This window comes from Lycorma delicatula, chromosome 8, assembly GCF_047948215.1.
Source record: "Lycorma delicatula isolate Av1 chromosome 8, ASM4794821v1, whole genome shotgun sequence".
NCBI classification, from domain to species: Eukaryota; Metazoa; Arthropoda; class Insecta; order Hemiptera; family Fulgoridae; genus Lycorma; species Lycorma delicatula.
Genome location: NC_134462.1, coordinates 44321222 through 44347523, shown reverse-complemented (window position 1 = coordinate 44347523; position 26302 = coordinate 44321222). Strand labels below are relative to the sequence as shown.

At 29.9% G+C, this 26302-nt stretch overlaps 1 protein-coding gene across 1 annotated transcript in view; it reads right to left on the bottom strand.

The window, feature by feature from the left end:
• Positions 1 to 26302, bottom strand: part of Not1 (CCR4-NOT transcription complex subunit 1) — a 143798-nt gene that overhangs the window by 40382 nt on the left and 77114 nt on the right. Inside the window, exons 27-32 of the mRNA XM_075374038.1 lie at positions 25560 to 25700; positions 19944 to 20165; positions 19765 to 19812; positions 15210 to 15407; positions 10207 to 10352; positions 818 to 1093 (exon numbers count right to left, since the gene is read on the bottom strand). Coding sequence (XP_075230153.1) covers positions 818 to 1093; positions 10207 to 10352; positions 15210 to 15407; positions 19765 to 19812; positions 19944 to 20165; positions 25560 to 25700 — 1031 coding nt within the window. The remainder of the gene's footprint in view (positions 1 to 817; positions 1094 to 10206; positions 10353 to 15209; positions 15408 to 19764; positions 19813 to 19943; positions 20166 to 25559; positions 25701 to 26302) is intronic.

Genomic DNA, 26302 nt, shown 5'->3' with positions numbered 1-26302 from the left:
AACTTTTGTTTGAACTCTAAGTCGACTTAAACTGCAAGAATGCTTCAGAATGAATTAATTAAAATAAAAATATCTAAGATACTGACCATAATATAACTACTGAATGCACAGCATTACAATTTAAGCATGAATTAGCACTGACCACAGCAAATGTCTGCACATGTTGCTTAACAAATATTCTGGAGTCTTTCACAAGAAAAAAATAACAGTTTAGTGCTAAATAATAACACAACCTGGCCTAATGAACCTAAGGTCATAACCATATGTTCACTTAACTTTACAAGGAATGCTGCTGAAACTGTTCTAGATACAGAGACATCTGAATTACCAGAAGTTGTGATTCATTACACGCTTATCAACAATCTGAGACATAAGTATTTAGCCCTAAAATGTTGATCTGGACATGTTGTTAAATAAAATCAAATCAAATAAAACCAGTATTATGACTTCAGAAAATGAAGACAAAATATTTGTCTTACTAAAAGCTACATAATAGCTCAGCAGAACACTAGAATTTATTTATATATATATATATATATATATATATATATTTACTTTCCAGTAACTACTATATGCATATGAAAAATTAAACTTATGTTAAAATAAAACAAAAAACCTCTTAACATTTATTCTTAATTAAATACTGTATCTGATTTTTAAAACAATCAATTAAATTACAATATATACTCAAATAAGTAAAATTATTCATTGCAAAGTTTATTAATAACAAATAAAATTGCTAGAATATTTAAAACAAAATTATATGATTTGAACTATAGTTTTACATTCACATTAGATGTAATAAACGGAAATTTACCCTTCTGGTGGTTGACGTGCATGATTTGCTATACGACAAAGCATTTCAACGGTGTTGTACAAATCATTATCAGTAACATGATTATTATTTCTATCATCGACTAAATAATGCTGTACTAATTGCATTCCAAATGCCATTGGTATGTAGTTATGGCCATTATCCATAGAATGTGCCACATGGTGATCATATTGTTGCATGTTGACTAGATGAGATCTAATTAAGAGATCAACTGCTTCAAGGTTGTATCTACAATCTTCACGGCATTCGGTTAAACATCTTCAATAAAAAAAAAATAAAAAAGTTACCTATAGAATAAAAGTATTAATAATTAAAACAAAGCTGACACACAATATTCATATTATATATCTTGATTATAATACAACTTTAATGTTTGAGAAGAAATACTACCTGCAGTCAAAAACTTGGAGACTGCAGGCCCTGTATTCTCAAATAAATTTACTGTAGCTTGTTTTATATGTGTCATTCTATTATGCAATAACACAGATTATTTTTTAGTTAAAATTTTTATCAACAAGCATTAGAAAACGAACTTCCTTTTAGAGCTACTTTATTTTCTCACATAAAAATTTATGATATAACAATGAATATAATAATAATAATAATGCTAATTTCTGTTAGACCCTTTGCCACTTTTAGCTTGTATTACACTTATTCATTTATTTTTCTTACAATGGTAACAGTACAGGATTTATGAAAGCACATTTATGTGTCTCATACAAATTGCATGTGCAAAAGTCACAATAATATAATTAAAATTACATATGGACTACAATTGTTACGTAATGTATAAACTGAAATTAATCTTTGAAAAACAAAAACTAGATGATTTATATTAATAGATTTTAAATATATATATATATATATATATATGTGTGTGTGTGTGTGTGTGCGCGTGTGTGTGTTAAAAGATTCCTTTGTCAAGTGTAACAGAACAGTTTTTGTTCACAAACTTTCCAGATGATTGCAGTCAATTCTTGTTGATTTTCCATTCCCAACAACTTGCTGTGATAATGTTAACTTTTGACTGATTGATCACTTTGATCCATTTCCTGAATAATTGATTGACTTTCTGTAGAAAGTTTTTTTTAACCTCCAGGACCACCATTAGGTACTGCTCGGAGGATGAGATGAATGATTTGTAACATGTGTGAAAGTGCCATGCATACCAGGATTCAAACCCAGGATCTCTGGATGAAAGGCCGAGACACTACAAATAGGCCACAGAGGCCGGCCTGAAGAAAATACCTAGCGAGATCAAAGGCAGAATAAGTAGAATAACACCAATGAAGCAAGATTTTACCTTTTATTATTTAGGATATTCAGTATCTTTTATATATGACCAGAGTGTGACAACTAAACTTAATAAGTTTAAGCATATTTGTGTGAAACGATTTATAGAACACTAACGCAAAAAACCAGGAGAGAAACTAGATTGAAATACTACAAGATCGTGGCAATACCGGTTTTGTCGAATAGAAGTGAAGCTTGGGCATTATAAAAGAGAAAAAGATCTTGGTCAAAGGTGCAAAAATGAGATTCCTTAGAACAATGAGGAGCCACAGACTGTTGGACAAAATACCAATTAAAAGTGTTGGACAGGATTTAAAAATTTCATCTAGAGAATATGATAAAAGAATATAAGATAAATGGGTGTAGACATCTACTCTTTGCAAGCTGATAGATTACCTCGCCTTTGTCTGGCTTTAGAATATCAGCCATAAATTTTTTCTTCTGCATCTGTACCCATTATTATTGTTAATAAGTAAAAATAAACATTCACTTAGAGCTGGTTTCAGAAAGAAGAAAAGAATTAATAAAACTTAAACCAAACAAGGTAACAATAAAAAAAAATCTCTTACCATAAAATAAATGTATAAATTTCATATTTCAATAAAGAATTTATGGTAGTAGACAAAATCAAAAAGGTTGCTACTTTTTCTTTGGTAATAAAGCAAAGCATTAAGTTTTCCGTAAACTGAAATTTTCCTTGTTTACACAAAAGGATTGTTTACATTTGTAATGCAATCTACAGGCCAATGGATGCGACTAGTAAGGTTACAACATTCTCTTTACAGAAGACATTAAATCTGGAATACAAAGGATTATTTATATAAGAAAGAATAAAATTTTTCCTTCTTATTTGAATAAAAGGTTTAAGTTAAAATTCATGATCACATTTACCTTAAGCAACAGCAAAAATTATAGAAAAATTATAGAAGAATCATCCTGTTACATAACACATTATTTATGCTAGGATACTTAAAAATAGACGGAAAGAAATTGCAGAATATATAATCAGGGAATAACAAATGAGTTTCAGAAGGGGCCATTCAACAACTAATACCAATCTTTCAATTAAATAGCTGATTGAAAAGAAAATGGCCTATGTAATCTGAAAATACATAAAACATACTATAAATTATATACAAATTGTATATAATTCGTATATTTAATATTAATTAGATGAGGTTAGCAAGCGAAGTGAGTGTTAGGTTGTTCAGTTAAATAATGTAATTTCCATCTATTGATCTTCATACAATGCCAACGTAACCTAACCATACTTAACCTGATGCTTGCTTCACTTGCTAACTTCGTCTACTTACCATTAAATTACACATTTTATACCCAATAGTGCAGTAGACTGTATGTACTGTAGAGGTAGACTACATACTGAAGTAGTACTGCTGAAACTCTCCAATACTGGATGAAACTCCTCAATCTGTCTGGATGATATCATACACAAGTAGAGATAAATTTTTGAATCAGGGATATAGCTAAACCATGAAGCACAACTCAGCAAAATCACATTCGCAGATGATGACATTATATGAGAATGTGAGAACATGTTTCAGCAAGGGGTATATTCATTATAAAATATCTGTAGTAAGTATGGCTTAACATATTAACTGTGGCATGGGTAATATATGTCCCATATGGAGTGGTAGATTTAGAGAAACAATGAACGGCATGGATGAAGTCCTAAGCAAGAACTACCGCATGAAAATAAACAACAACAAAACGAAAGTAATGAAATGTAGTAGAAATAGTGTAGATGAACCACTGAATATAAAAGCAGGAAGAGAAAATATTACAGAGGTAGAAGAATTTTGTTATTTGGGAAATAGAATTACTAAAGATGGACGAAGCAGGAGCGATATAAAATGCAGAATAGCACAGGCAAAATGAGCCTTCATTCAGAAATATAATTTGTTTACATCAAAAATTAATTTAAACGCCAGGAAAACATTTTTGAAAATATATGTTTGGAACATAGCTTTATACAGAAATGAAACTTGAAAGAAAGAAAGAAAGAAAAAAAGAAAGAAAGTGAAACCTGAGAAAAGATTAGAAGCTTTTGAAATGTGGTGCTAAAGGAGAATGTTAAAAATGAAGAAGGTTGGATAAAGTGATAAATGAAGAGGTGTTGCGGCAAACTGATGAAGAAAGAAGCATTTAGAAAAATATAGTTAAAAGAAGAGACTTATAAGCCACATATTAAGGCACCCTGGAATAGTAGTCGCTTTAATATTGGAGGGACAGTGGAAAGGAAACATTGTACAGGCAGGCACCATTTCGAATATGTAAAACAAACTGTTAGGGATGTAGAATGTAGGGGTATGCCGAAATAAAACGACTGGCACTAGATAGAGAATCTTGAAGAACTGCATTGAACCTGTCAAGTGGCTGAAAACAAGAAAAAAATGAAATGGTATGCCGTGCTTCCTTGACTCTAGCTGCACGCCAATTACTTGCTAAAATGTTAAAGGATTCTGTTCTGTGCATTACAACTGACATGTATACTGTATTCATGTTCCATCAAGTGCAGGATGGGAAAACACTTTCTGTACATATTGTTTTTTTATTCTCCTTTTTGTATTATCAATGTTTAAAACTAGTTGAATGCTTTGCCAACTATCAGAAATAGTATGAATTATCATACTCTGAAATAATTTGGCTAAGTTCCTTCCGTATGATATATTTGCTACAGCCAACTTTATAGAGGGAATTTTCATTCTGAAGGTAGTGGCAATTAAATTGAAACAGTACTTCTTTTTATGTAGGCACAAATTCTTTTTAATTTATTCCTGCTATAAAAAACCTATATAGAATTACTCTTATTTTGTATTATTACTTCAACAGTGGAAAAAGTAAAACTTTCTCATAAACGCATTAAATGAATGATTTAAAAGATACAGTTGAATTTGTATGTTAATAAAAGCTAATTACTTTTTTTTTAATATCGAGATATATCAAGAGTGTGAAATAAATTGACATAATTAAAAATGGTGGAACATGTAATTAAACATTATTACTTGACAAATTCACATTTGTCAATCTAATAAAATTTTATGGTATGTAAATTTTGATTCAGGAAGATACAAGAAAGCATTAATTCTAGAACAAAAGAAAAAATATAGAAAATTCTTTAAAAAATGAATAAAATTACCTAAAATCATTATTTGAAATAAAAACAATATTTGTAAAGTTACAGTGGCCAAAGTAATTAGTACAAATATTTAAGAATGAACTAAATCTAAATTCAAATGAAAGATTGCACCGAGTTATTTGGACGAAACAAAATTGAAATTATTATTTGTATATTTAAAATTGAATAATGTCTGCATACCTTGTGATGAATGAATATCCAAAATGAATACTTCACTGAAAGCTTAATCATAATTTTACAGTTAAATTATTCTCTGAAAAAAACACTATCCGCCACAAAATAAGAAACAATTTTAGTTCACTGCTCGTCTAACATGATATATTTATATTTCTCATGAGAAGAATTGAAGCAATTTAAACACAAAGCTGGTTTTCAGTCACATTCATCACAATATGTGTTAACTTTTTTTTTAACTTGCTGTCTGTAGGTTCGATAAAGTTTGCCACAAAATCTTCAAACAGCCACTACATTTTCGGCATTTCTTTTTGTCCAGATCGATTTTTAATAAATGAATTTTCTTAGGAGTTCTTGGTTATTGCATCTGAATTGTTTCTGCAACCAGAGCTTTGATATAGTTTCCTTAAAACCTAAAATTGAACATTTTTTTACATCTGCTACTGTATAAAACCCATGCGTTGGTTAATAATTAACCAAATATTAATTCTACAGCTATTTTTCTACACCTCTTCACTCTTTCTTTAAAACTGTGTAGAACCTACTCACTCATTAGATAACTGAAATCAACACCTATTTTTTTGGCATCAATGTAATTAATTATATGCTCTGGTTTTGTCACTGGAGTTCGTTTTACAACTTTTCCTGTAAATACTAACAAGTCGCTTCCTGTTTCGTAGTTAGCATTAAGAACCTGTTGCATGTCTTTCCACATAATTATTATGTCATCCTTCAATGCACCAATTATTTCTTCTTGTTTAATTCTTTAGTAAACAATACTCTTCGGCAGCTATTTTAAATTTTTCGTAACGTTCCGCACATTTTTGTTTTTCGAGATAGCGAATATTTTGCTGCTTCAGATGTTTATGTAGAAGTTATCTACATACAGCATTCTTTCAAATTCCATTAAACTTTTTAACAATCCTTTAATTATAGATATAATATTTTTCTGACATTAGTGATCCATTTCCCCACGTAAATTAAAAAATTATACACAAAACTATATGTAGTGCAAAGTCTGTATATTTTCACACCATATTTATGCCGCTTATTTTTTATATACTGCATGAAAGACAGCTGACTCCGCCATGGTACCATAGACTCATCTGTTATCTCTCCCGGAATGACGCATTTTTGGAATAAATTATCAATTACAGGGCGTATTTTGAACAATTTATCATGTTGTTTCTGAGAAGCATCGGCGAACTGCAAGCAATGAAGGAGTAATAAAAATCGATCACGTGACATATCTGAGATAAAATCATCATTGTACATATTATCTTTTGACTAGTAAAGCTGCACTTTTGATAAATTAACCAGATGCATAGTCATAATAATGAAAAATAATTTTTTCAACTTGTTTTTGTCAATTTCAGTCCATTTTTTTTGCTGCAATTTTGATATACATTTTTTCACTTTAAAACATTGGCATATTTGAACTTCAAATGAAATACATTACTCACTAAATTATTTATAGTCAAACTTTTAAATCTGCAGAATTGATATGCATTACGGGACTATGTGGGCTGTACATAAATTTAAGGTCAAACACTGTCACACAGAAATCTGTTTACACGAAGCAAACTGTGCACCAGACCATTGCTCTGTATGGGATAATAAATCCCTTAACGCAAGGTGCGAAATATAATTACGGGAACTATGAACCCCGTAATTGGGGACGCAATGGGCAACGCACTTTGAAAGGCTGCCCATCTCTCATTACCGCAGCAAACATATTAAAGATATCTCCTAAGAAGACAATAGTCTTTGATTCACTTTGATCAATTTCTTGCCAATGAAAGTGCTAAATCCTCTGAAATTCTGACTTGACTCCAGGCACAGTTCAGGAATACCACTCCGACAAAAACTCAAGTTTAGATTTAATTTACTAAGCATTCTGAACCATTGGTATTAATATAATTGTATAAAATAAGGTTCCACTTGCCAACAATTTTAAAAGTATATATCCAAGTACTTTTGGGACCATTACTCCATCATCAGGGATTTCCGAAAAGATGTTATTGACGTACAATTTAATTTTATTTCTCGACGATTGACTATTATGAACGTAACAATTATAATTTAAATACAATTATACATTTGAATTTGAATTAATATTTTTTGGGAAATCCCTGATGATGGAGTAATGGTCCCGAAAGTAATCGGATATATACTTTTAAAATTGTTGGTAAGTGGAACTTTATTTTATACAAAAACTGAAGCGTTTGATTGGGCCCAAAAAATTTCCAAATGGTCGTGATGCAGTAGAGAACAAAAGTCACTATTGTTGTCCATATACCAGCAACAATGATCACAACATTCAGGTTGTTTGTATCTTGTGGAAGTGATCACTGTTGAAATTGTATTAAGAAGCGGGCATTAAGAAGTGTGTTGAAAGTGTGCATTCAATGTTGTCAAGACACTCTTGGATACAGCAAACTGACAGTGAGGTGGGTTTCATGACTTCTCACTGAGGCACAGAGAAATGTCTGGAAAAACATCTATAAGTGGCTTCTGAATTGCACTGAGAAAGAAGGAAAGGCATTTCAACTGTACTGTGACCTGCAATGAAACATGGGTCCACTACTCTACCCCAGAAAGCAAGAAAACAAGTATGGATTGACAGAAAAGTGGGAAGGGGCACCAGCCAAAGCCAAGAAACACTTGTCACCTGAAAAATGTCTGGTAACTATGTTTTGGGACTCAAAAGATACGATCCTCATTGATCTCCTGCACCAATGAAGGATGGCAGATGCAGCATTCTACTACCACTTATTGAATGACACCATGGTTGCAAACTGTAACAAACATCCTTCTTTTCCATGGCAACGCATGGCCACTACAGCAGCTGACTCATGATAAACTTGCTAAATTCATTGGACACCTCTTGGATACCCACCGTACAGTCCAAACTTGTTACCAAGTGATTTCCACATGTTTGGTTTGCCGAAAGAAGCTTTAGGAGGAGTAAGATATGAAGACAATGCCACAGTCAAGCATTATGTGCACAATTGCCAGTTAAGATAGCAGCCATATTGTTTTTTTTTTTTTGATGAGGGGATAAGGAAACTACTTATATGGTACAGAAAATGTATTTTTGTTGAAGGAAAACTATGTAGAAAAATAAGGAAATTTATTTGTAATTTTATCTAATATCAATAAAGCTATGTAAATATTCTCCATATTCTGGTTTATATTTCAGGAAATCGATAAATGTTTTTCAAGATTACATAGATAACATGTGTTCAAAATAACAATTTCAGCTGTTGTTGAATAGCCCCTTCTAAAACCATTTGTTCTTCGCTGATTACATATTCAGTAATTATTTTCAAGTTACCCTAGCATAAATAATGTGCTAACAGACTGATTCTTCTATAATTTTTGCACAGGTGCTTAAACTAAATATGATCTTGAACAAAGACTTTTTAATCAAATAAGAAGGAATATTTTGGTTCTTTCACACCTTCTTTCATAAAGCCTTCTGGAAAGTGAACATTGTAATCTTATTAACTGCATCCATTAGCCTGCAGATTACATTATAAAAATAAATTCTCTTGTTTAAAAATGGAGAATTTCATATTATGTAAAACTTAATGCTTTGGTTCATTAGCAAAGAGAAAGTAGCAACCTTTTTCATATTATCTACTGCCATTTTCTTAGCTGGAAATTGAAATTTATACATTTTTTCTTTCTTTCTATGTCCATGTTTATTTTTACTTCTTACAATAATAATGAGTAAAGATGAAAAAGAGAAAATTTCCCTTTTAACAGTACCACTCACTATTAATTCAATTAAATGATCGAAATATTTTTTATATGAGGAGCAGTATGAATTATACTTTCTCTGGCAAATACAAGTAAATCAAAATATATCAATATACTGTTACCAGATACATGCCAAGTTTCATATCGGCGAGTGCAACGCTAGCCATTCAGATGTCAGTGGAAGTACAGTACACCTACATGCCTATGTAAGTGCCACTTCCCATCAAGCCAGGTAATTACACAACACGTCCCACACAGTGGCACGGAACCCACCACAGTCCGGCTGCTGTATGACAGTATCAGTACTGCAGTGGCTTAATTCATTGTCGACCACTATCTGGAGATAAAGTTCCCTAGTGTGGGACCTCCTGGCAGATTTCAACATCCCCACTGGAACAGGAGGCCTGGCCAGCCCACTGAGGGTGCAGATGCTACCTTCCCACCCAAGCTTGCCAGGCTTCAACACCCTGGATAGCAAGCTCATCAGCAGAAGCCAGCTCAGCGCAGGATTGCTCAGGGAGAACTGCCTCAGCCACACCAGCAAAAGATAACAGATACTGACTCGAAAATGCGGGGCTCTGGGGACCACCACTGCCATGGGGACCCAACTGCTGCTGAGGGGAAGCTCGACCTGATTCCAACGATGAGTCACAACTCCCCAACTATAGCTGAGCTGACATCACTGGAGACCAGCTCCCAGACCCAATAGCCCTTTTCAGGGGCATCACTTCAAAAACCTTGAACATCTCATAGAGAGCTACAATAGGGTTTTAAGATTTCATTGAAGCCATTCAGTGACAACACAAATAAAATCATTGCTGCAATTTATCTCACAGCAGCAGCGTGAAAAATATTCCTGCTGCATCAGCACATACATCATTTTAGAGGTTAGAAAATCGACTTTTTTAAGAAGACAATATTAAGAAGCCTTAGCTAATAATATCTAATTTATAATTAAAATAGCTAGCTAAATAAATGATACCTTGTAACTTGCTTATTCACCCATTGTACACCATAAGCACGTGGATCTTGTAATGTTTTCAGAACACGAAGGTGTAAATCCCTGTATCTAAGTGTCATATCATGATCACTACCTTGACCTGGTCCATCTAATAAACCTTCAACAGCCTGAAATCAATCAATAAATAAATTATATATATAATACTTTACTGAAATTTATCTTTTTAAGATTCATATTATTCCACTGTACAGTTAAATTAATTTAAATTCTATTAAATAAACCACCTAGTATAGAATATTTAGGTAAGACTTACCTTATTTTTTCATAAAGTACTATCTCAGGATCCGTACTATCTCAGGATCCCGCATCCTCAGTCATGGAAATAATTCCATTATTCCATAATAAAAATACAAAAACTAAAATAATGATAATTGTTTATTAATTTACATGAATGCTGTCATCTGTTGCAGTTTTATAAGAACATCTCCCTCAAGCAATGTCTGATGGTTTTTCAATTTTAAATTTTGTTTGTTTTATGTATGTAATACTTTTCTAATATATTTAATTTTATGTCAACTTTATTAATTTCTAATATTTCTAAATTTGTGTTAATATCAGAAATAGAATGTTTATTGTTTATTAGATGGTCTGCCAAATTAGATAAACAAAATTTATTATTTTTGTAATTTCTATAATGATCAAAAAATCCAATTTTAAAGGATCTATTTGTTTTTCCTATATAAATAGCAACATATTCATTACATTTAATTTTATTTTATAAATATCACAGATTATTTTATTATTATCTTTGTTTTTTGCATATTTTATTATGTGGTTATTAGGTTTGTTTGCTGGTCTAAATATTTCTTTATTTGAAGTTTTAGTAATCCTTTTGATAGATATTATTAATAATACTTCTTTATTGTAAGTTTTAGTAATGGTTTTAAGATATTATTAGTGTATAAATACTTTTATATACATACTTTTCACTCTTTTTTGACTAATCTAGAATGGCATTTTAAATAATTAATATTATTATAGAACTGATCTGAATTTTTTATTAAATTTTTGTTAATTTTAAAAATTTATTATTTGTGTCATAAATTTCATAAAAATTATTATCAACAATGTATTATTTCATTATTATATTTTCAACTGTCATGATAACCAGTGTGTTTTATATGATCTTACTACAAAAAATGTATTAATTTACCTCTTGGGGGGGGGGGGGGATTAGTATATTATTTGTTTATTAATTATGGTTTGTTAGTAAATTTTCTATTTTTTACTTTTTTTTTTGATATTGTAGCCGATATAATTGCTCATTTTTCTGTAGGATTCATTTCAGAATCTATAACATTATTCTTAATAATGTTTTATTATCAATTAAGTTGAATTTAAATTTATTAGTGATGATTAATTTCTCATTATTATTAAAATAGATAATTTTTAAGTTACCCAACATGACCTTTAATCAATTTTAAATCTGCCTCCTGTTATATACAAAATAATGGGTAAAATTCTTAGGAATAAAATGAATTTACCTAATTCATTTAATATAAAAAAAGGTTAAAGTCATAAATAAAGTAGCTTAAATGTAAATAAATACAATAGAATGGTATCTTATCACACCTATAGACCACACCACAATAATAATAAAAAATAAATTAAAAAGTAACAAAGAAGTTCCAAAATTGATTAAAGGTATGGTATCATCACTATTATAAGAAATGTACATCAACAAAACTATTTTGAATTTAAAAACAAATATTATATACAAAAAAATACCTTACCTATGGGATTTCCATTATCAACTATTACGTGAAATACATTTGTAGGATTTTGAGAGTAAATTAGTACATGGTATACTCAAACACATATACTTTTTAATATGAACATGGTATGTTGATATTCTCCTAATGTATATAACCCAATAATAATAAAAAATGAACATCTAACAATATTAAACGAATTAAATGCTTATAAAAAAAAATTTAATTCACATTTGAAATAGAAAATAATAGAATGTTAAATTATTTAGATTTCAATATTGAAATTAACAAGGACAACCAAACTGAAACATTAGTATATAGAAAACCTATATCTAATAATATAACAATTCATAATCAAATTACCCTTGTTCTCCTAAATTAACACTTAATAGGAACAATACTGCAATAAAATAAACAAATAATAACAAAGAAAAGTTAAATGATTAAATACACATCATGAATCATATAGCAGTTGAAAATTTATATGATATTACTTTAATTAATAATATTTATAAAAAAACAATTATCAAAACACAATAACAAAATAACTAACTACCTTACAACAATACATATAAGAACAATAAGACACAAGAATGAAAAAATATACATTAAGTATTTACACTAATAATATCATTAAAAACATTACTAAAACTTATAATAAAGAAATAATTAAACCAGCATACAAACCTAACAAAGATGCTTTAAAACTAATAATATTATGAAAATAATAAATTACATTTATCTAATATGCCAGACCATTTAATAAATAATAAAAATTATATTTCTGATATTAACACAAATTTAGAAATATTAGAAATTAATAAAGATGACAAAATGAAATATTTTAGAAAAATATTACAGATATAAAACAAACAAAATTTGAAACTGAAAACCATCACACATGTTTGGGAAAGAACGTTCTTATAAAAACTGAACAGACACCACTCATGTAAATTAATAGGCAAATATCATTATTCTAGTTTTTATATTTTTATTACAGAATAATGGAATTATTTCAATCGTGACTGAGAATGCGGGATCCCGTGAAAGTACTTTCATGAAAAAAATAAGGTAATATAAGTCTTATCTCAAATTCTGTACTAGGTGGTATATTAGAATAAAATTTTAATATAACAACACAAACAACCACCAAATGCAGTAACACAGTCTAAGAAACTAATATCAAAAGTCAACTATCACAGGATCTTTGCATCATCAATTGGTACAAAATTCCAAAATTACATCAAACAAAAACAAAAAATAAATAAATAAAAGCTAAAAATTTAGAAAGCTTAAACTCTAATAACCATGACACTTGAACAATATAACTCAACACAAACTGGAATAACACACCAGAGAGTTTTACAAGTTCTCCTGGGACTTTCATAACTAACCTCTTTGTGAAAATAATGGAAAAAGTTCATGTAAACATATATCCTTAAATACTTCCTTTGCGAATTACAGTTAGTGAAAGATTTTGCTTGGATTTCAGCTACCCTGTAAAATGAGGTCATACTGAAATTTTTAGAACATTAATTAAGGGGCATAATTAGATTTATTACGTTTGACCTGAAAAATCAAATAAAACTGGTCCCATAATCATATCTACAGTAGTTTTTGAGAAATCTGGGGTGAAAACAAATAAATTGGGAGTAAAAAATCCCCAATTTATGTTTGACGTAAAATAACTTTGTTAAATATGTAATAAATAGATAAAACATATCCCTGAACAATTGACGCGCCTTTTCGCAGTCTCCAGGAAACAGTTTCACTATTTAGTATTTGTACCAGCAATACTGGATACTGGTGCACTATCCAGTATTCTATCCAACACAATGCTGTTATTGACAATATTCTTGCTGCAGTTCAGCACAGTCCAGGCATCAGTACACAACGTCTTTCTAACCAGATCATAGCTTTGCATTTGATGGTTAGGAGAACACTTAATCAAAATAGATTTTATCCTTATCATAAACAGCCAGTTCAACATCTATATCCAAGAGTGGTCCGCTTCACTTGGAGTTACAAGACTGGTGGAATACCAATAAACAACTCTGCAAGTATGTTTTTGTTTACTGACGAGCCAAATTTCACTCGAGATGGTGTCAACAACTTATGCAATGAGCATACATGGACAGAAATAAATCCTCATGAAACAGTGGAAGGCAATTTTCAAACACCAATTTAGCATCAATGTATTCTTCACAATCAGCTGATTGAACCGCTCATATTAACTGGCTGCTTAAATGCTGAGATCTACTTGCACTTTCTTCAAGAATTGCTGCAGCTGCTTGAAGATGTTTCTCTAGCAGTGAGGTGCAAAGTATATTTCCAATATGATGGCGTAACTCCCCACTTCTCTTGTGCCATTTCCACTCACTTAAATCATTTCCCTGAGAAATGAATCTGCCATGGAGGTCCACATTCCTAGCCACCAACATCACCGGATCTAACAACTTTAGAGTTTTGTGTCTGGGGATGGATGAAAAATATTATATAATAAACAAAAATACATTCTCATGAGGATCTAATAGCTCGCACTATGGATGCAACTGAGCAACTTAGGACAGTCCTGAAAAACTAAAAAGAGCAACAAAAGCAGTACAGAAGCATTTAAAAAAATGTGTTGAAAATGGTATGCTCATTTTTATTTATTATAAACAAGTATGTATAATTTACTTTATTCTAGTTAATTGTTTCTAAATAAAATTTTTATTTTTCTCATTTTTTTTAATTTTATTCAACTTATGTTATTATACCATTTTGTTCAGAATAAAAATTCTTTACACATTTTGTTTAAAAGATTTATGTGTTTATTACCCATTTAACAAAGTTACTGTAAATCAAGCATAAAAAACCAGATATTTAGCCAAATTTATTGTTTTTTACCACTGATTTTTCAAAAACTACTACAGATGTTGTTCTGAGACCTATTTTTTTTAGATTTTTCAGGTTAAAAACCATAAGAAATCACTAATTCTGCCCCTTAATTAATGTCCTAAAAATTTCATTGCAACCTCATTTCACCAAAATAGTTAGTGAAATTTCCAAGCGAAATATTTCACTAGCCATAACTTGAGAACGAAGCATTTTAGAATGTATGTTTATATGAACTTTTTCCATTATTTTGATATAGAATGGGTTACGAAAGTCCCAGGAGTGTGATACACGCAATATATATATACATGTGTGTATGTGAGCACACACACATAAAATATTCAATAATTTGTTTACTTTTTGGAGAAAAGTTACCTTTTGAATAAGAGTTATCGCAGATAAAGTGTCTCTAGTTCTTCTAGCAATGAGAAGGCATTCCATAAGATGTTGTATTGGAGCTAACTGACAACTTACATTAGGGCCAGATCCAATAACAGTTTGTAAATAATGTTCAAAATCAGCAACTAATTTATCATATAATGAAGTTAGCTCATCTGTACTGTTGTATGTTTGCTGCACATAAGAAAGCAAATAAATATATAATAAAATAGATAGAGAAAAACCACACATAAAACATATCATCATTTAGTAAGACGCATACAAATATTGTATGTATAAATATTAGCCTAAAAACAATATACAATATTACATTATAAGTGTATAATGCACATGATTCAAAACACTTCCATAATGTTTAACTATGGTTAAAACAAATTTTTGATATATCATACAAGGATGAGTAAAAGATTATCTACACTTTCACCAAAACACACCTTCAAGGTTCTCATACTGACTTCTGCACATCCATGTTTAGAGTTGGTATGGATGTGGTCATATGTATGAAATTTGATCCTGATCACATCATTTGCCTTTCAGCTATAAGTGTAAACATGTCTGCTCCACTAGCAAATTGCACAAAGGACAAACAATAAACAGTGATTCAATTTTCTCTGGTCAGAGGGTGTTGTGAAGGGGCTGAAATTCATCATAGACTTTTATCACAATACAGGGATAGTGCTTTATCATGTTAAACTGATTTTTCATGGATTGAGAAATTTAAAAGTGGCCAGACGAATGTGATGCATGATGCCAGTCAACCTTTACCACAGACGACAAGATTCAGCAAGCTCATGAGATGGTTATGGTGAATAGGCAAGTTCTAGTGAATAGATGAGGTAGCATCTTCTCTGAACATCAGTCATGGTTCTACCCATCAAATCATCCATGACAAACTCAGCTTCTATAATGTCTGTAAGTAATGTATACAAAGACACCTTACTTTAGATGCAAGCGCAAACATGGTGGATACAAGCGTAGAGTATGGAGTAGAAACACCTGGGATCTCTGACAAAGAAAACATTCAAGAATGAGCCAAAGGTGGGAAAGCTTATGCTAACTGACTTTTGGAACACAATAGGACCTTTGAAACAAGTTAAATTTTGAAATACTGGAACATCCTCCCTACAGCCCAGATCTTGGTCTCTCCAACTCTCATCTGTTTGGGCTGCTCAAGGATGATTTGCAGGTTGTTGATTTTCCACAGATTTAAGACATATAGAAAGCGATGCAAAAGTGGCTTCGCAACCAACTGAAAACCTTCTTCTTGTAAGGAATACTTGTTAACTGCTGAACAAAGTTTATCAACAAGGGAGGACTATGTAAAAAAATGATGAGCATGTTGAACCCTCTAAGTTTTTGTAAATAGACTGTAGAAAGAAAGAAAAAAATTTTTTAAATAAAAGTAGGTCACAACAACAAAGCATAAACAGTAAAAAAAGCACAAATTTAAAATGAAATCTTTTCTAAAAGAAAATGAGGATAATCTGTTGTATGTATTTGTAACATTTATAAATCTGTTTGTTTACTTTGAAAAAAAGCAGTATCATTCTTTTGTGCTAAGTATCTACCTTTCTGATTTTTATATCAAGGAAGTATGTTCTTCTTTTCATATATTATTACGGTTGTTGCAATTTTGAACAGATTTTCCCAGAAAATATTTACAAACGTTTTCATACTGTGCCTTAATTGATGTAAGGTCTTGCCTTGTCTGCACATGCAGTGATGACCTATCTGGCCTAAATAGTATGTATTATTACTTAAAATTCTTTAGGAAACTGAAATCATTTCACATAGTTCTCATTACAGAATATTCAAAGAAATTCCAGTAAAAATAATTGCTTACATCCAACTACAAATAAATTTTTCTGAATAACAAAAGATGGCTCAATTGCTAAGTATGCGCTATGCATTCTATGTGATATTAAAAATAAAACTACAAAAACATAGGATAATATTATTTGCAAACGTTATGAATAAGAGTGAATCTATTTTTGCTACATTGCCATCATTCACTGAATGAATTCCTAAACAGAAATAATGTTTTTATTGTTTACTTTAAGTTTGAAAATTTTTCTCAATGATTTAATTATTTATTCTACATTTATCAATATTGGTTTTACACCATACATTACAATGCATTGAAATTAATAAATTAGTTTGTATTCAAAAAACATTAGTTACGTTTATATGTAAGGTTGTTAATATAAAACTCATTCTGTACATAAAATAGTTTTAGATAGTATTAGTTTGTAGTTTTATACAGTATTAGAAGATACAAAAATATTTTTTTTTTTTTTTGTAAATTTAATTGCAATTTAAAATTGAAAGAGTATCCTCAAGTATTTCTATAGTGAACTTAAAAATGCGTTAACTTTTTTTTTAATCAATTAATTTACATTACTTTAATATGTTAAAAGTTCAGCAACTCTATTCTTTACAGTCAAACACTTAAAATAAATATACATCTTTGATAAAATATAAAGAAAGTTAGTGTATAGTTAGTATTTTAATTATTTAGTCTGTCTTGAAGACTGGCATTAATAATTGAGCTGTATATTAATGTTATGTTTGATAGGAGTAAAGAATACTCATTGAAGCAGCAAAAATTTTTCTATAGATAATTAAAATGAGTCAAACATACTTTTATTACTATATAACAATTTTTAATTTTCAAACATTTATTTTAATCATACAATAAATGAAAATTTAATTTCTTTATGCATAAAATGTATGCATTACGTTTTATGCATGAAAAAATTTCCATTTTGTAGGTCTATGTTATAGTTACACATGTATTATTATATAAATCAAGTATCATTGAATTTTTAATGTAAATTAAAGTTTATAAAAATGTAATCTTTACATTTTTATAATGTAAAGATGTAAGGATGTGGCACAGCATTACACAGTAAACTTGAACACACAAATTCATATGCAGCATGTCAATAACAAAAGGTATGGGTTTGTTATTTTCTTGGTCCAAAATATATTGGATCACAAAAAGTTGAATATATTCACATATATAGGGTTATATGAACTAGAATAAAACATCAGCATGATACATATATAAAACAATTGCACAGTAGCAAATACTATAAAAATATTACTTTAAACTCAATTACATTAGAAAATTCTATCATTAATTTCATAAACCATTTTTCAAAATCACAAACTATATATTGTAATAAGACTAGAGTAATGAATTCCTTCTAATTAAGAAAGTATGAGAAAATAATAATGAAAGGAATCCAGAAGGGATCCTTTTCGCAGGCTAAATAACAATTTGTTCTTTATAGTACAGATAATGGCACCTCCAACAGCTGTTGTTCACCCAGAAAAATTACTGTTCCGGAATAGGAATTTATAGGAAAATGTAAGGATGCGGATGATGAATTATTACGCTTCAACAATTAAGGAGGTGGGTACTGGTTCTGCAGGCCAGGTCCAGTAAATACTGCTAGGACAGCAGGAACAGTTAGTAGTTAGGCGAGTAGTTCTGCGAGGTCATATCTGGCACAATAACAGGCGATAACAGTGAGTAGTTTTGCAAGCCCAAGTTCAACGCGGTAGCGCTGACAGCAATATCCGTAAGTGTGTGGAAACAACCCATTAAGAGTATGTCATGAGTATTTCAGTGTGGAGAGTAGGTGAATGCAAGAAGTTATTTGGTGAGTTATTGGTAAACAGTAGTGAAAGTGACAGTATTTCATTCATTCATAAAGTATAGGGTAGTTCTACAGAAAACAGTAAAAGTAATAATAATTCCAAAAATTGAACTGTACAAACTTTAGACTTTTCTAGTGTTATCTTGTTGCAGTATTAGGTACTAACAATCATAATGTTTTTAGTAAATTGGACTGTATTCTGGTTTTTATAATTTAATGTCATTAAACAAATCTTGTCCTTTTTATTTTAATTACTATTTTATATATTATAAATACGTATTGTTATTGTTATTATTAATACATATTATTATTATCATTAATAATTTTATTTTCTATGTTTTTAGAATAATAAATTGTATTTGTAAGAAATTTTTAGTTTTGTTAGTCCTCAATAACATGTTTGTTCATGAGCAGCGAACAAGCGACAATATTATAGATTATTATTAATTATTCATGGCTAACCATTATTGTTAATTGTAGTATAAAACAACAAGTTTATATATATATATGTATGTATGTGTGTGTGTGTGTGTGTGTGTGTGTATGTATGTTATTGTATAGAAAATATTTTGATAACTGAAAGCTGTGAACAAACAGTTCAATTTTTTATTGGATGGCTTAACAGAGCAAGACTACTTATTTGACACCTAGTAATGATTTGTGTGGAATTTTCATATTTTCTTTTGCATTTACTTAAAGTTCTCTTGTGCATGAAATTTGAATAATAAAAATTAAGACCTCACATCTTACTCTGTTATAAGAATTGATGCCAAGGTCTAGAAAAAAATGCATTCAACACTTACTAAAGATACTATGACATTATATAACACAGAGATCTATAATTTAACAAAATGTAACCATCTTACCAGCTGAGTAGGTGCTGCAGGGAATGCTGATACAACTGACATTTGTTCCTGAAAAAGAAAAAAAAAAAAATTATTTTGTAATTAAAAATATTTTTTTTTTTTATAAATTTCTAAAAATGTTTTATTAATATTGATGAAAAATAATAATAATTAAACAAATGTATTAAATTAAAACATACATTGACTGATTTTGGTATAAAAAGTGAAGCTTCACGCTCGGTTAGCGGCTGGAATCCAGGAATGTTACGAGCAAATACTTCATAGACAGCCATCTGTTGCACAGTAACACCACCAACTTTTAATCGGATCTGTTCTGGCATTCTTTCAGCTTGATACGTCAGTACGGTAGAATCACAATAACGGCGGCCTTCATTTCTAGCTATTTTACGTCTTTCAAATTCCTGAACAGATTTACAATAAAATATAAATTTCATGTTACATAATTCAGACGCAAAATTATTAATATGAAATTATAATTTATCATTAATGACTGGATGTATATAAATTTTGTACAAAAATAAATACTTCAAATAAAACATCACAAAAATATAATAATATTAAACATATTTTGTATGTTGTAACATTTTATAATCAGGATATAAACTACCAGTATAACATAGGATAGACATTATAATAATTTTATATTATAAATAACAAGAGGCACAAAAGTAAAGAAATATGACAGAAATAATAAAATATGTTCACTTATAACACGAAACACCTTTGCAGAATTATAAGCGATAAGATGACAAATATTAAGTGAACTTATAATAGTTGAAACTTATCATTTTGAGTATTTTTGAAAATAAAGCGGTACTAAATTTTGTTGTTAATCCTTTACCTATATACTCATTACCAGTCAGTGTACATGTTCTGAAAATTTGAAGTTAAAAAAAATTTGGTATACTTGATGTATTTTGTTTCAAAATGCCATTGTAGATCTCAATGCTATATGTTGATAAAGGGAGAAGGAAATAAATTATAACTCCTGGTATTTTTTACCAATGTTAAAATTGATTCCAATTGCATTAAGTGCATTTATTTTCTTTCTGCCATGGGTTATTGTGCAAATATTACACCACAACGATCCACACAGGAGTGATCAAGATAGTATTTCTTTAGTGATAGTAAAATAAATAAATAATCACATCAAGCATTGCATGAAAAATGACCAGAATATCAAAAAAAGGCAACACAAAGTGATTTTGCTTCATGATAATGCACCATCACACACAGCAAAACTGGTCAAGGAAACGATTGAGGTATTCAGTTGGGAAATACTTTCGCATGCTGGTTACTCAACAGACTTAGCTTTGCCAGACTACTATTTATTTGCATCGATGGGACACACACTTGCTGAGCAGCACTTCACTTCTTATGAAAATGTACGAAAATCGCTCTATGACTGGTTTGCCTCAAAAGAGCAACAGTTTTTTTGGCATGGTATTCATAAATTGTCAGAGAGATGGGGAAATGTATAGCTAGCAATGGACAATATTTTGAATAAAATGTTTTTATCATTTTCATACAATAAACGTGTATTTTTATACAAAAATTCCAATTTCATATTTACACACCTGGTAAAATTTTTTGTTCTTTTCATTGGTGGGGTAAAAATAGGTCATTCAAACTGAAAAAAATGTGTTACCCTTGAAATAAGGTCAAGTTCAAAGTGACCATGAGGTTTACCTCTCTAATCTGAGTAACTTTTATTTAGGTAATTTTTTTGTATTATGCGCAGTTTACAAGAAAATCGCCTGGGGCAATTAAAATGAAACACCTTCAAAAAAACGCCCAAGGTCATACTGTGAGCACATATTTCAAAGTAAAATTTTCTGCTCTTTATATTGATGAGGTCAAAAATAGGTCATTCTATTTAAAAAAAAATTAATGTTAACCTTGAAATTGGTCAAGGTCACATCCAAAGTCATCATGAGGTGTCCCTCTCCAATCTGAGTAACTTTTATTTCAGTAATTTTTTTGTTTGTGTGTAAAATGAAACACCTATCTATATATATATATATATATATATTATTTTTAATATATATTTTATACAATGTTTATATTTTATTAATAGAGTGATTAAAAATGTTAATGAATTATTTGAATATTAAAAAAATATATAAATTTATAAATATATATATATATATGTTTTTTGATGACAAATTCTTCATATATTCAATAATTTTAATACACAGGTGTATAAAAAACGATATCAGGGTTTTAATTTGTTACAATATCTCTTGGATGATATGTGCAGTGTTGATTTAACACTAGAAGTAAGAACAAAGAATAGTTTTAGTTAACAGTAAGAGGACCTATGCAAAGATGCCGATTCCTGAACAAAAAGCTTCTGTTTTGCAGCTTTCTAAATATGAATCTGTATTACAGTATAACATGTGTTCTGTGGAAAGTTTAATTTTGCTTCTCCAAGTGACAATAACATTCACTGATGACATCATCAGTTTGAAACGACTGGATGTCTGTGTAAAAGGAGTAATACAGGATGACCGAGTATATCAAAAGTAAATATTGAACAGAATATCTCCGGAGTCTTTCCTGCACAGTCCTAAAACAATCTGTTAGGAAGGCCGGCTGTTAACTAGCAATGCCAGTGATGATAGTGCAGAGTGTTTTAAGGAAGTTCTTACATATGTGAACATACTGTTTACAGCTGTTACAAGCTTTGAAGTTTACCAACTACACTGCATGTGCCCGACTTCACAATAAAAATGCTGCAGTGGTGTAGTTGATTTTTTTAATTGTATCACGTTTAGTGATGAGTCGACAACAATTAATCTTAGTAGAAAGATTAACATACATAATGTCTGTGTATCTGAGGCTCAGGAAATCCCCTTTACAATACAAAAGGGATTTCTCAAAATTAAATGCTTTTTGTGCAATATCCTAATGGCAAGTTTACCAAGTTCTTTTTCGCTGAAAAAATGTTTCTGATATTTTCTGAAACAATTCAGGAGTTGCTTATCTGGATATGATGTGTACATGGCTCACATTAATCACTTTTAGGCGAAAACTGTAAGTTACTACTTTTTCATTTAATTTGCTATCATTACATAAGTCAAAGTTAAGAAAATGAGCTTTAAAACTCCAACCAATCATTTTCGTACAGCCTGTATTTTAACAGTTAAAAAGCAAGATTTGTTTTTAATTATTACAAATTTCATTATTACTTTTTTAATTTGGTCAAATAAATTATTTATTTATGAAAAGTAGTTTTGATCAAATACCTTTTTTCTTAAAAATGTTGCCTACAATGTATTAACCTTTACAACTCTTGTTGGCTGACAGCTGACACAATCACCAACTTGTTCCTATAGCATGTCAGCTGGCAGCCGACATCGAACTTCAGTTCAGATAAAACATATTTTCGACATATTTTATAATCGACATTGTAAAATTTCGATAGTATGCTCTTCTACTATCGAAATCATTTATTATTATAAATGATATCGGTCTCAGTAAACATTAAACAATTTTATATTGATTATTTGAGAATTGTAACTCATCTGATTTTAGTGAGATTATTGTGTTCAATGTTTACTTCACATTTGAATAACAACATTCTGTCATGCTTTATTTAAAGTTATTATTAAAAGTTTTTACATCATCTCCAGTAAAAATAGTTTGGAAATGATGAAATAGGATTTAAAAAAATGATATTTAAGATATTGAATCGATATTTAGCGATGAAAACAACCATAATTCAAGTGATGAATTGGATGAAATTTATGTGTGTGAAGATAATGAAATTTATAGTAATAGTGATGAAGGAAACGAAAGTTTATTTGATAGTGGTGTAAATATAACAGTAAATATTATAAATAATTCTATATATAATGTAAATTTAGAAACTCTAAACACAAGTAAGATTACAGGTATAAATATTTTCTTATCTGCTCAACCTAACCTATTTCTGACTACTGATGACTGATGTTCAAAATAATATAAATGTAGCTAAAAGGTGAAGTCAGTCAAAATAATGTAAATACAGTTAAAAGGTATAGCATTACAGGCAATGTTAATAATAATTAAACATAATTGGATAGCTAACATGAAGGAAGATGTTCCTGATTTTAAACCTTTTATGTTTACTAAACAATCAGGTTTTATTGCTTCTACTGTATCCTAATCCTATTAGTGAGCTAGACTTTTTTCAGTTGTTCATGTCTGATGAATTATTATTTGAAATCACCAAAGATACTAATAGATATGCAGTTTAAAAAAAAATACAAAAGAATATACCAATTTGATAGCAGTCAATCTGACATAACTGGTCTCGTGTAACATTAGATGAAAGGAGATGAAATGTTTTTAGGAGTACTACTAAATATGGATTTGCATGATAAAGTTCACTTCAGGGCTACTTTTCTGAAGAGTGAACTGAGAAAAAACCATTTTTTAAGACCGTGTTTTCCATAAATAGATTTTACCAGATTTTCTGATCGTTCCATTTATGTCCTCCAAATCCTAACTCATATAACCGTTCAAGAGGGGAAAAATTGAAAAATGTCAAGAAATACCTTAACAATAAGTATACCGCACATTTCATACCATCAAATTTTATTTCAGTTGATGAAAGCACAGTTTATTTCAAGGGTAGAGTATTATTTAAATGTTATAATAAGGATAAACAAAAAAAAATAGGGACTAAAAGTTTATATTCTTGCCAATTCTAAAAGCAGATATATATGGAGTTTTCAGCCACACTATGGCAAGGCAACTACAGATTGTTTAGCAAGGCCTGATTTTCCTGCCACATTAAGAATTGTGGTTTTGAAACATTAAGAGTTGCAATTGTGTTTTCCTTGTACACCAATCGGTTCTATACAAACCTGGAGCTAGCACTTGAATTAAAAAAACTGAACATCCATTTGACTGGAACCATAACGGGAAATATGAGTGGCTTACCTGAAGTATAAAACTGTACTAAAATAGCTGAAACTGAAAAAACAAGAATTTGCTTCCTTCTGTCATATAAAAGATGTTCATTGTTTAGTGTGACATGATAAATGGTACATGCTTATACTCAGTACTTGTTATGGTAACAGTACAGAACTAATTAAAAAGAGAGCTAAAGGTGTTAAAACTTCATTAACCAACTTGTTGGCAATACAAGAAATCCAGACCGAAATAAGAAACCAGGACAACCTTCCTCTAGTGATGCAGAAGAAAGACTTAACAACCTTCCTCACTTTATTTATTTACAAGAGAAAAGTACTTCCAAAGACTGTGCTGTGTGTAGTAATATAAAAGTGCCAGATGGAAGGAAAGAGACAAGGTTTTATTGCAAAACGTGTACACGAAAACATGGTCTTCATCCAAGAGATTGCTTTGAAAGGTACCACCATACCATACTCTCAAGGATAAGCTTCACTGACTAAGTAAAATTTATTGACTTTTTTATCATGTTATTTTAAGTTATTCAATAACATAATACAAAAGAAAAAAACATTATCATCCGGTATTTCAAAATGTAGTTTGAAAATTGTTTTAGCTAAATTAAAGAGAAAATAATGTGATATGATAGGGTAACCGGGGCCAGCATATTGATAGTTGTAAGGGGTTAAGCATTGCAGAGAATGAAGTTCATCAATATATTGAAATTTCATTTACTAAAAACCATAAGACCCAGAGTAACCTTAATATTAATCTTTTTAGTATGATCAACTCCATTTTCATTTAGTTCAAAAAGAGAATTAATTACAAAAAAAGATTCATACAAAATTAATGAAAATATCTACTAAGAAAATATATTGTAATTAAAAAATATTTACTGATGACAAATGTTTATCAATTTCAGGAACAGCCTTCTCAATAGCAGTCTTTTGTATGTAGGCACATGCCAATTCCATGTTATCTTGTGCTGATATAGATGCAGCCTGTTCCACTAATTCTTTTGGTTGAGGCGGTGCTCCCTATAAACAAAAAAAAGACATTCACATCTACATGTACAACGTAAGACTCTAATTGGGCAAATTATGTTTTAAAATACTTACATAATTATTTTTCAAAATTCAGAAGCAAATACAAAAGAAACCACAATAGAATTTATGTATAATATGAACTATATTCTCTGGTAACACACTCTAATTCTACTCATTAGTAAACAAAATGTGTCCTGCAAAAAAAATGTTATGAATGCAGATTAATAAGTTTTTGTAGGTTATGTTAAAATATTCTGTAGTGAAAACAATGTTTTTTAAAACAATAATGTAATGAAATTTTTTTTTATTACGAATTATTAATGATAATTATAACAACAGTAATTATATGTAGAATATAAATTTTCAGTAACAACAAAGAATTCAGTTTCTATATCTATATTAAAAGTAATGAGTAAAAATGAAAACACATACTACAAGTAAAATACATTAAAAGGTTTTTACTGACATTAAGAAAAAGATATGGAGTGTGTTTGGAAAGTAAGTAGAGTTTTCATACATGGCTATCAAAGCACTGCAATCATTCTGCACATACACACTGTTATTCCCTGTTTATTAGCTATCCACAGATCCCA